At 38.4% G+C, this 12,303-nt stretch overlaps 1 protein-coding gene across 4 annotated transcripts in view; it reads right to left on the bottom strand.

Moving 5' to 3' along the window:
- Positions 1–12,303, bottom strand: part of LOC586400 (V-type proton ATPase 116 kDa subunit a) — a 98,785-nt gene that overhangs the window by 68,268 nt on the left and 18,214 nt on the right. For all 4 annotated transcript variants that reach the window (XM_030972930.1, XM_030972931.1, XM_030972933.1 and 1 more), the window contains exons 6-7: positions 11,235–11,317; positions 3,901–4,027 (exon numbers count right to left, since the gene is read on the bottom strand). In XM_030972930.1, coding sequence (XP_030828790.1) covers positions 3,901–4,027; positions 11,235–11,317 — 210 coding nt within the window. The remainder of the gene's footprint in view (positions 1–3,900; positions 4,028–11,234; positions 11,318–12,303) is intronic.

Raw genomic sequence — 12,303 nt, forward strand, 5'->3', positions numbered from 1 at the left:
ATTATCAAACCCCGCAGTCGACTCCTCGCCCGGAGGAGCTCCGAGAGAAGCAGAAGCTGCAGATTGAACCCTATCTCACGAGCCGACAGGCCGGGGTGTCGATACACTCGAAATGTATGAATCTGATCCAGTGTCAGTGTGACCGTGTCCTCAATGCCACCCACGAAACAGGTAAAGGCAGGTGCCGGGCCATCACCTGTATAGGGCGAAAAATTTGACGCCAAATTTGTGCGCCTTCGGGACCACTGGAACCCCCAGTTGCCTAAACATTTGTTCCATCAAACCCTTAAGCTCCGCTTGAGCGGTAGCAGAGAAGGCAGTCTTTGGCGTAGATTTCTTCTTCGCCTTTTTAGCCCCTGTCCCAGCCGAGGCATGGGTGGATGAGCTCTTTCACTTCTTACCCGATGAAACGGGTGCGGAAGCGAGCTTCACGGCCTTGCTAGAGCTTCAGCTTTAGCTTTACGGGTGGTATGACTAGGGCACGGGCCCTTCCGCTTCTTACCCATAGAAACGGGGGAAGAAGCGAGCTCCACAGCCTTACTAGAGCTTTAGCTTTACGGGCGGTGTGACCAGGGCCTCGAGCCCTTCCGCTTCTTATCCGTAGATACGTGGGACAAAGCGAGGTCCACGGCCTTACTAGAGCTTTAGTTTTAGCTTTACAGGCAGTGTGACCTGGGCCTTGAGCCCTTCCGCTTTTTACCCATAGAAACAGTGGACGAAGCGAGCTCCACGGCCTTACTAGAGCTTTAGCTTTAGTTTTACGGGCGGTGTGACCAGGGCCTCGAGCCCTTCCGCTTCTTACCCGTAGCTACGGGGAGTGAAGTGAGCTTCACGGCCTTACTAGAGCTGTAGTTCTGGCTTTACAGGCAGTGTAACCAGGGCCTAGAGCTCTTCCGCTTTTCACCCGTGGTTCCTGGGGGGGACGGGATCACGTCCCCCCACAAATTTTCAGGTGGTGAAATGTCCCCCCCCCCCCCCCCACGATTTGGGGTTAAAATCTGTTTTTTCTCCGCGCAGGAGGGGGGGGGGGGAACTGAATTCAGACAAGGATTAAGAGTTGTGAACGGTACAACGAAACGTTTTCGTTCTTTAATAATTTAATGAAACGTCGAAGCTTCCGCAAAGAGCGGGATGGGGGGAAGTGAATTCAGATTTAAGAGTCGAGAACGGTACAACGGATCGTCTTCTTTCTCTGATAATTTAATAAAGTGTCAAAGCTTCCGGGCTTTGCGCGGGAGGGGGAAAACTGAAAAATAACTTAGTTCTTGGCCCCGGGTTTATAGGGTTAAATTTGTAGACATAGGGACATTGGCATTAATATATGTCGATTATTGGTGGCTCGTTTTGTCGGTTATCGGTGGCCTCTACACCCTCCCACCTCCCCCACTGAAAATGATCTAGCGACGCCCCTGAGAACAACACAGTTTATACACTCGAGATAGTTTTTGCAAGTACTACTGGTGAAGTACCGGACAACCGTCTTTTTGCATTGTGCGGCAACGAAGCATATACCACGTCTCACGACGTAACAGATCACTTTTCTCTAACTTCTAACCAATCAAAAGACCTCATTTTTTTTACAGGAAGTGCCGGTGGACATTAATGCGCAAAATGTGGGCCTCATATTGCAAAAGATTCCTACTCTTGGAGGGGGTAGGAGAAAGCAATTTTACGCCATATTACTCCAGGAAGTGCCTGAAAATGCATCTAATGTGGTTCTAAAATTGCAAAAAACCCACCCCCGCTTGGTCGCTCCGCTTTCTCGCCGCTAAAACCTCGCTCTGTCGCTTCATCCTTTTACAGATATTTCACCCAATGCCGTTTTGTGCCCCCGGTAAGAAATTCCTGGATCCGCCACTGATGCCCATACCCATTGAGCTTCGGGGGCTTTGCCCCTAGACCCCACTTTGAAAAAACGTTCAGCTAACATACGCTAAACGATCTATTTCCATCATGATTGCCGTGATTTTTATATAGTTTAGAAGTATAGAATAGAAGTATAAAATCAAAGTTTATTTTTGTGATTATTCTGGCCATGTTTACTGAATTTTGATAATCATTTTTCAAAGTAAAGTTTTCACAAGAAAATCTGAGAAAATCATTGTGACAGTTCAGTTGCACGCTGCCTTGAGACTATACACAGCGCTAACAGTACAGTGCCACTGCGGTAGGAACCGAGCGAGTCGAAGAGACTAGACTCTGCATGGAATAGATTCCAGCATAGCTAGCATAGCATAATTTGCATCCAGCCGCATCGTAATACTTTGAAATTGCTATCTGTTTCCATCATTATTGCCGCGATTTTCAATAAATGTTTCATGAAAAGAGAGGTATGAAATCAAAGCCTAGATTGTGATTATTTTGGCCATGTATACTGAATTTCGATGTTAATTTTCAAAGTAAAGTTTTCAAAGTTTGAGTGGGTACCAAATGTAGTATTCAAAGCAATTTTTTAAAATTTGGGTGTATTCAAAAAAGTTTGAACACATTCGGCTTAGGGATTATCAGAACAGCAGAGCATTCTTAACGCAAATTTTTTGCGCCTCATACAGCGCTGCCAACCTTTGGAAGTACAAATTAGTACTCAGCACCTCCAAAATTAGTATTTTACCATCAAAATTAATATTTTTCAACCAGCCTTCCTTTCACCTATTAAAAACCTATTGATGTCATAACGCACTCGCAGCGCAAATGCATACTGTAAAGACCATATTTTACTGATACATATGATGTGAAACACACCAAAGAACACAAAAAAATTAACCCAGAAGAAAGAAAGAGGATAAATACTGTTGCAAACTGTGGAATAAATCAGAAATACTAACACCAGAGATGCCAACTTTTGGAAATCAGAAATAGGCAGGATTTGAAAACGACACAAAATAATGTGCGCATAGTGCACATCTCGAGCACGGAGCGCCCGATTATGCGGCCGGGGTCCAGGGCCCGCCTTAGGGCCCTGGAAGCTCTGGGGTTCTAGATGCTCTCTGGTGCAATATGAGCCTTATTTTGGAGCATTTTACATGTGTATTTAGTTAAATAATTCCCATTAAAAAAAAAAATAACATACAAATTGTACAAAATGCATGATGAATACCTCTTTCAGACTTTAAAACAGATCTACAGCAGGTCTACTGGATACTGTATTCGGTCTTATACATATACATCTGAGACTATTACTTGGCCTTCTTTTGCTGATTTCGCTATTCCTTGTCAATATCCATGCATTGTTTGAAACTTTGAATCGTCCTTCCACCTCGCGACTCGACTATCTTCAACTCCAGTGCGGCGTCCGCCCACACATCGCACGGCCGGGACCGCCTGCCTAGTCTGCAGTGAAATCCCAGTAGGCATATCGCATGCAGCTGCAAAATGCAAGATGAATTTCTCTTTCAGACTTCCGAATACACAGGTACTGGATACTGTATTCGGTTTTATAGTACTTCTGTGAACATTTCTTGTTCTTCTTTTGCTGATTTCCCGCCATTCTGTGTCAATATCCACGCATTGGTTACGCCGAAATGGTCCTTCGATGGTCCACTGCGCGACTCAACTATCTTCAGCTCCTGCGGCCGCTCACACATCTTGGCGCCGGGACCGCCAAGCTGGTCTGCAGTGAAGTCCCGTTAGTCATATCGCATGCAGCTGCAAGGTATGCGCGCTGCTGAGCCAATCTTTTGCTGCTCCTTATTTTGTTTGCTTTTACGTGGAATTCGGAAGCAGAGAACATAGTTGAATTACTACATGCTAAAGTTAGCAGAAGATATTTCTCATGAATTCGGACTTTTGGAAGGCATTTTCGCATTTTCGTAACAAATACAAATTTTTCGTAACGGTTGGCAGCTCTGCTCATACATAACTGATCTCAGTCATCATTTCCATGGTCTGTAAGTAACATACCGTGATTGGATCATTGAAAGGCTCAATGATCTCTGCATAACGGAGGAAGACATTCCCTCTTGAGACTCTCCAAAGCATCTGCTCAAATGCTGGAACCCGCTCCCTCTCGATTACTCCCGCGATGAAACTGTAAAATTAAATGTGAAAATGTGAAACTCAATAGAGGAAGACTTTCCCCTGATCGAGGCATATACTATTAAGCTGGTACCTGTGAACTTTAAAATAACATTCTTCAGTCTTTTTCACACAAAATTTGATGAATAAACCTTCAAAAACTGTGAGAGTGAATTCATATGACTTTGTGATCATGCTGCGGACTGTTTTTTATTTAAATCTCGAAAAATGGTCTTGCAAGTATTGTGAATAAAGTGTGTCAACTAAGCCTAGCAGCACCTCTTGATACTCCTTGGTTTAAATGCATTGAGGAAGTCATTATTTGTACAGAAAACACAAATTAAAAATTCTCAATATGTAAATGCTCACCTGTTGCCCTTTCATTTTGACCTTTTGATTTACTTTTTGTAAATAGACCATTTTCGTAATGTAACCAAACTTAATGCACAAGCCTTTGTGAAGTGCCTCAATACAAATTATTTCATTCACCTGATAAGAATAATAGTAATTCAATAGTCAGAATGCAAACTGCATATATCAAGTGTTGCTAGGTAGGTCAAGCCATAATGTTTGTCCAACCTGGCAACAACTAATGTATGCAGTTTGGATTCTGTCTATTGAAATACTATTATTCTTACCAGGTAAATGAAATAATTTGTATTGAGGCACTTCACAAAGACTTGTGCATCGAATTTGGTTACATTACGAAAATGGCCTATTGCAACACAATCTCAAAATCAATTCCTTTCAGTTCCCAAAAATTAGCAAGTCTCCAGTTGCATGATATGGAAATATATACAGCACAAACAAAAATCTTACACAAGTCAACGCAAAGCGTAGCATCCCCTCACAGGGTACAAATGGCCTATATACGTCAGAACAAGTTACCTCCATTGGACTTTACTATTATATTACTAGGCAAGGAAGTTAACCACATTTTCACATATATAATTAGGTGTTGTTGCATATTTAATGAGCTATGACCTTTCACCTTTGACCTACATACTTGGACATTGAACTTAGGCTGTGTTTTGATACCATGAACTTTCATATCAAATTCATTAAAATCTGTCAAACATTACTAAACTTATCGATCGAAAACCAGATTAGAATATTTATTGAGCTATGACCTTTGACCTGTGACCTACGTACTCCAAAATCGAACTTAGCCTGTGTTTTGATATCATGTACTTTCATATCAAATTTCATTAAAATCCGTCAAACATGACTGAAGTTATCGATCTTACACCAAATTTGTTATTTCACTTCTTCCGTCATTTTAGAGCAACAAGTCATCAATTAACAGCTAGCAAACGGTTTACGATACGTACAGTGCATGCAGTATGGTGGTGTGACCATATAGTTCGCGAGTGACCAAAGTTCGCGTACTAACACTATAAGCGCTTAAAGAGGAGAGCAGTACGCAACATATACAATTCAAGTGCGCTGCACTGTGTAGATACTACTACTATCTACACAGTGCATCAAACTTTTCTTCTCCCATCAATGAAGGGCTAACTATCTTTCATCACATGATTTACTTTTGACCAATCGTAGAGCAAGATTCTTAGTATGTGGAATAGTGCTGTAACATCACAGATATCTCCAATTCCGTTTAACCGCCAGGCAAAACCGGACGGTTTTCGGTTAGACGATTTTAAAAAAAATTATTAAAATTAAAAAAAATAAAAATATAAAAAAAAAAAGTTTTTTTTTTTGACCGAGCGGGAAGGAATTTTATTTAACTGCAAGTTGCATTTGAAGGCGCCGATTTGTGCTTGTGAACTTGTCAAAAATAATAGTAACAGTGTCGTTTTTAGAAGAATGTGTAAGATCATTAATGTAAATTAAAAACAGTAGAGGACCTAGGATAGCACCTTGTGGTACGCAGTGTGTAAAAGTTGGATAAATTATTATCATAAACTACATATTGAGATCTATTACAAAGATTACTTTCAAACCAAGATGACAGACAAATTGGGGAGTTGTTCTAGTTTTAGAGTGGTGAGTTAACATAACTCATTAGATTTTGCTTATTTTTATCCTTGTTATGTTTTTGTATTGAACCACATTATCAACAATATTTTTTTTTGGTTGGGATCAACCAATAATTTTTTTTTTTACTACAAACTAGCGGAATGAATCATATTGAACTAGAAATATCGCAATCTGTATTGCCATGCAATGCGAATGTATCCCCGGCAGTTGCAGCGATGTAGAGAGTGCCACTAGTGGCTCGGACTATTATCAAGATTAGGAGCAGCATCACCAAACACTTAATATTTGAAAGAAATCCGTCAAGAAATGTGGCGGTTAATAAACACAAGAATATGACGCCGCTAAATCCAAAATATTCTCTGGCATACTGCGGGGGGGGGGGGGGGGGGGGGGATATACAATACGAGCTCTGAAACACAAAAAGAAAAAAGTGGAATCAATGAACTTGAACAAAACAGACAAAAAAATAACCTCTGAATCTTTGGAAAAGAAAGGAGAGAACAATGATCGATTGGTTTTTGATGCAGCCAAGAAGATCAGGGTGAAGCTCTCTCTGGATGACATCGACAGGTCCCCAATGACCTAGTCTAGTTCTGGACTCTTTTTATTGAGTTTTTTTTTGCCGACTATATGCGTTAAGCTGAGTGATGGTGGGATCTCAAGAACCTGTTGAAAAAAGGGTTGTGCAATTGCTCAACGCCGATGTCATTCCCTGAGTTTTTTCAGGGAGAGCAATTACATCTGGTATGATCTAGTGATACAATGATTTAATATTCCTCTAAATTCACATTAGATGTATGAAATTCAAATTAGATGTATGACGACCATTAAAACCTTCCTCTTTTTACATCATTTCCTCTAAAGATACGATGAGTTATGTAGATATAAACTGCTGTGTTTCATGCATGCATAGTGTATTATAAGTCCATGGTACCCACGCTGTATGTAGGCTAGGTCTAGATACACGTACTAGAAACATTACAGACAACACGCATCGCCTAGCCAGCTTCCAAGTTTCTTTGAACTATACTAGCGCCATTACATATATCTTGCTTTGTGATTACGATTGCATTTAATTGTGACTTTAATAGCAATAACCTATTACATTGACATGTACCTACCCTGTATCAAGAATAGGTAATTGAACATGTATTTCAAAATGTGAAATGGTACATGTACATTTGTTATTATGCGGTTGGGCAAATAATTTAGTTTGCCCAACCCAGCAACTATTGAAATACTCAATTAAGAGGTGAATGGAATCATTCATATCCAGGCACTTGAAAAATACATGTAGATATATTCATTTAATTTGAATACATTATGAAACTGTGAATAATGATTCAAATACCAGTAATGGATGACTCCATGATTGGTAACAATATATTTTATGTTATCCTACATTCTAGTTCAGGTTATAATTAGGTGGTCTGTCATCGAAACATCACCTATTGATTTCGTCAGAATTTTCTTTCTTCTTTCTTTCTTTTTCTTTCTTTTATTTGTGTAAAGGATAACTCAAGATTGGTAGAGTCAATTTCTTTCAATTTTGGCACAGTCATAGGTCATTGTCACAAGACGTAACAGCAACATTTTCAAGGTCATCAAGTTATTGTGACAACATCCCGGCGCCATTTTGTGATTTTTTGTTTACATTCACGTTATTGTCATATCTTCATAACGGAAAGTCATATCTCATTCATATTTATCATTATCAAAGTCAGTATCTGCCCGGTCAATTTCAGGTTAATAAACCAGCGCGTATGTCTGCGTGCGGAAAATGTAAAAATGCTTGAAATAACTTTTAAGGCCACTTCAAGCATTGGTCGTATGCAACATAGAATCACCATTTTTTTTTTCTTTCATGATATTCCACCTTTTTTTTTCTGAACAATTTGATTCCAGGTTTATCTCTTTATGAACATTAATAACGGAATGGGCGTCTGTTCAAGTTAAGTGTGCGCAAACTCTTTTAATACATTACATATATGGGCAAAAACATGCCTTTAAAAATCCTTTATAGCTCTTTGGGATGCTCGGGAATCCCCAATTTTTTTATTCATATATATATCTCATTACGCCATTAAATTTATTGTGAAGTCATCATAATGGCCTTGGAACTCTAAATATGAATTTGCATAATATGATGTAAGCATATTTATGGAAAATTGATTGTACAGTCAAACCAGTCCATAGCAAACACCCAAGGGAAACACAAATAGTGGCCGTTGAAGACAGGAGGCCGTTGTTGGCGGCCATTTTGATTTTGAATAATTGATTAACAGCACTCGCAAGGCCTCCGTCAGGGCGCAAACAATTCTCTGTGGCTTTATAAGGGCTCAGTTGGGTGAAAACAAGGCGGAGTTGGGAGAGCCGATCGATAAATCTAACAAATACGCAAGTTTATTTTTAGGTGTTTAAAAATTAATAAACAAAGAGTGGTACAGTGTTTAGTCAAAATAAAAATATGAAACGATTAAACATAAATTTCTCTCTTTGAAATTGTTCGGCATTTTTTTGGCAACGCATATCAATTTTGATGACATCACCATAGTGAAAATTTCAATTAAAGGTGACATGAATTTGAATGATCACCAAGATCAACAAAGATCAACAAATAGACGTGTAAAATGCGTGTTCAAATTAAAAATGCATGTTAATGCATTCAAATTCGCACATGCAAGGTCCTGATGAACATTAAGGTATTCAAATGCACGAATAAGCAAGCATTTATAGCATTTGGGATTCTTTTTTTGTTACTGTTTATGTTCTTTGCAATCTGTGCATCAATTATTATGAATAAATATGTAGAGAAAGAATGTCCTGATGTAAGGTATTATGCATCCAACTCCAAACGTGACATGAAGCACAATATGTTAAACAAATATTCATAGGCCTAATACACTTACATGTAAACAGAGAGTAGAGAGTGTCAAAGCGTATTGATAAAGGGCCATGAACCATCAACCATTTCAAGGGCCCCTTTAACCCAACCAACTTAGCCTTTCAAAACATGAATACACCTCTACTTATTAATATTCCAGCCTAATATATTCAGAAAATCTCTATATTGACCAAAAAATGATAATAACCATCCATTTTCACTTATCTCACGCTTGCTATAAAGCTCCACCCCTCAAAAAAAGGTAAATACGGTCACGTGGCTTGATGACGCATTTTAACGTCATTGCAGGAATGTCCTTGTATTTGTCCTACAACTAAGGATCTTACAATCTCATTGTAATTCATAATTAGGAATGACAAAATGGCCAGAAACGTTCTGGGATTATCAAGTGCATATTATTTATCGAATAAATGTCTCCTTTTTTCAATAAATATCATATTTTGCCTTTGTAAAAGACATTTTAATGCCTAAATCACTCTCCTTTCAATGAGAAGTCACAAGCAGACGATTTTTGCTTAGACTCGTACCACAGTCCTTTCATTATTTTGCGTGCACGTTCTTGTCACCCTGGCATCATTTTTCTTTAGAACACAAACTATTAAAAAAGTGGGCAAAAAGTCCATGGTGTTTATTTTTATCATTATTTTTTGGCATCCATGCTTTACGCTTGCAGCTTAGTTTGGTTCTTTTAATTCTATGGCTGGAATCTGCCGATACTATAAAGTCACCAAGAAAGGATTGGGATGCAAAAAAGAAGGAGACAGTGAGGATTGCAGCTGAGAAAAAGAAAAAAAATTGAGGGTAATTTACCAATTAGAATACTAACTGTTAGGCCTCAAGAGTTTCAGTTTAGACCACTCGTTATCACTCTGACATGCACTTCGAATTTCAGTGGACATGCGCCTGAACTGGAGTACGAGGTTATATTTATTATATTTATAACCTCATACATGGGATGAGTGGTTTACAGGGGCGGATCTAGTTTTTTGCCAGGGGGGGTAGACCAATTTTCTTTCCAAAAAATTTCACTTGGCCACCCAAGGGGGGGGGGGGGTTAAACTGCCGAAACACCCCCCCCCCCCCCCTAGATCTGCCCCTGGTTAAGTCTAGACTACATTAAATCTGGTCAATATTTTATCAGTCTCTGTCAGTTGACGATTTACATAAGGCCTAGATCTCCCAGTCGGCTTCTGCCTCAGCCTCAGGTGCCTCGTCGAGCTCTGGCTTGAACTGATAGGGTTTGATGTTACTGTGTACCAAAAATCAACTAAATCTTCAATAATTTTTCAAATAATGGTTAAGATTTATTATTTGTTATCTTTCTTACCTGTCTTTGTGTCAATTTTCTTTTATTTTTTGGAGTATTTTTCTTATAAATGAAGACATGAGTGTACATGCACTTTCTTGTAGGTTTCACGGCAAACCGCTACACAATACAAGTGCATACAGAGGAACATGGAGTGCGAGTGCGCGCACGTGCGTGAAGTTAGCGACCATAATGATCATCATCAATCCATAATGTGAATTACTTGCATGAATTTAATGAGGATCTGAGATTACAGTCGCTTACTTCACGCATGCGCGTGCGCCCGCAACCCATCGTCGGTATGCACTTGTATTGTGCAGCGGTTTGCCGTGAAACCTGCAAGAAAATGCATGTATACTAATTTAATTTCATCATTCATGCCAAAATAGATCGGTGATTTGATTCATAAAGACTTTGTATGAAAGACGAAAAAGTGAGATGGCTGTCAGAAACTAATAAAACTGGATATATATATATATATATATATACATGTCTGTCAATACCAATTGTAAAAATTGACACGTAACAGGTAAGAAAGATAATAATTTTTAAATCATGACCAATATTTGAAGATTTGTTGAAGATTTAGTTGATTTTTGGTATTTTTTGGAATTTATAGTAGGATATCTCCATTCAAGTGCTACATTATGTTGTGTTATAATGCCAATGTTGTCTCCTACAGTGACGTCATACTATTGCGCAATACAGCTCCGAAACAGGGATTTTTTTTTCTGAGCGATCCGAGTTATCATTTTTAAAGCTAGAATCCAGAATTATTGAGGATTTCTAAGAAAAAGTAATTGTCATATTCGGAATCTCTGTCAATTTTTTCCAACAAGTCTTTTTTTTCAATTTTAAGCCTGTTTTGATTAGAGGAGCCCTTTATTCCATTGTCTAGTACTGTAACCATTAGACCTCCATACCTCTGTGTTTTAATTTTTTTCTTTTCTTTTTTCATCTGGTGATAATAAATAGGAAACATTCTTTTAGGTAGCTTTGGTAAATACTTACTCTAGAGTGTTGCTGTCTCTGGAAGATCTTGCACCTGCTTCCTCATCCAACAATCTCTGGTAATGACCTCCTTCATCATGCAGCTACAAAGCAATCAAAGCAACTTCAATCATTGTATGTGTACTCCCATGAGACATTTAAAGGGCAAGTCCACTCCAAAAATAACTCACTTTCGATAGAAGCAGAAAAATCAGACAAACAAATAAAAAAAGTTTGAGCAAAATGAAGTTTTGAAAAAGTATGTAAAACTATAGAACAATTGAAATCACTACACAACTTGCTAATTTGGTTATCAGTTTGTGACGTCATGTCCTCACTATTTATCAATTGCTCTATATAGTTTAACCCCATTAATTTGTTTTCCCCCCAATTTTTTTGTTGATTTCATCATGCCTTTGCCCAGGTTATATTGCGTGCATGACATCGCACAAAATATTTTATGAACTTTGAAAAATTGATATTATTTTCTGAATATTGTATATTCATAATTATTGATTTTTATGTAAATAGCTTATCAAAATTCACTTTTGTCATGATTTAACTGAAAAAATTACCGGTACTCTATATTTATAGTGCATCCAGACAAAAACATATTACTATCAATCTAACTTGGATGCTGGTATGAAGAAATAAGATTCTTAGGGGGGAAATAGGAAATTTATATTATCAATATAAAGAAAACAATAAGTGGATAGTGTGGACAGACGCCACAGACTCATGAGTGAGTTTCCAATTTGTCTTGTAATAGTTTTACATACTTTTTCAAAAAATCATAACTTTCTCATTAGTTATCCAATTTTGCTCAATCTTTTTTTGATTGGTTTGTCTGATTTTTCTGCTTCTATTGATAGTAAGTTATTTTTGGAGTGGACTTGGCCTGTAAGATATGCTCCCTAAATCAAATGACAAAAAAGGAGGGGAAAGAGAGAAGGAAAGGGAGAGGGGCATGACAAAGTAAAAAAAAAAGAGATGATTTTTCTGCTTCTATTGATAGTAAGTTAATTTTGGAGTCGACTTGGCCTTTAAGATATGCTCCCTAAATCAAATGACAAAAAAGGAGGGAAAAGAG

Source organism: Strongylocentrotus purpuratus, unplaced genomic scaffold (assembly GCF_000002235.5).
Source record: "Strongylocentrotus purpuratus isolate Spur 01 unplaced genomic scaffold, Spur_5.0 spur5_scaffold_6, whole genome shotgun sequence".
Taxonomy (NCBI): domain Eukaryota; kingdom Metazoa; phylum Echinodermata; class Echinoidea; order Camarodonta; family Strongylocentrotidae; genus Strongylocentrotus; species Strongylocentrotus purpuratus.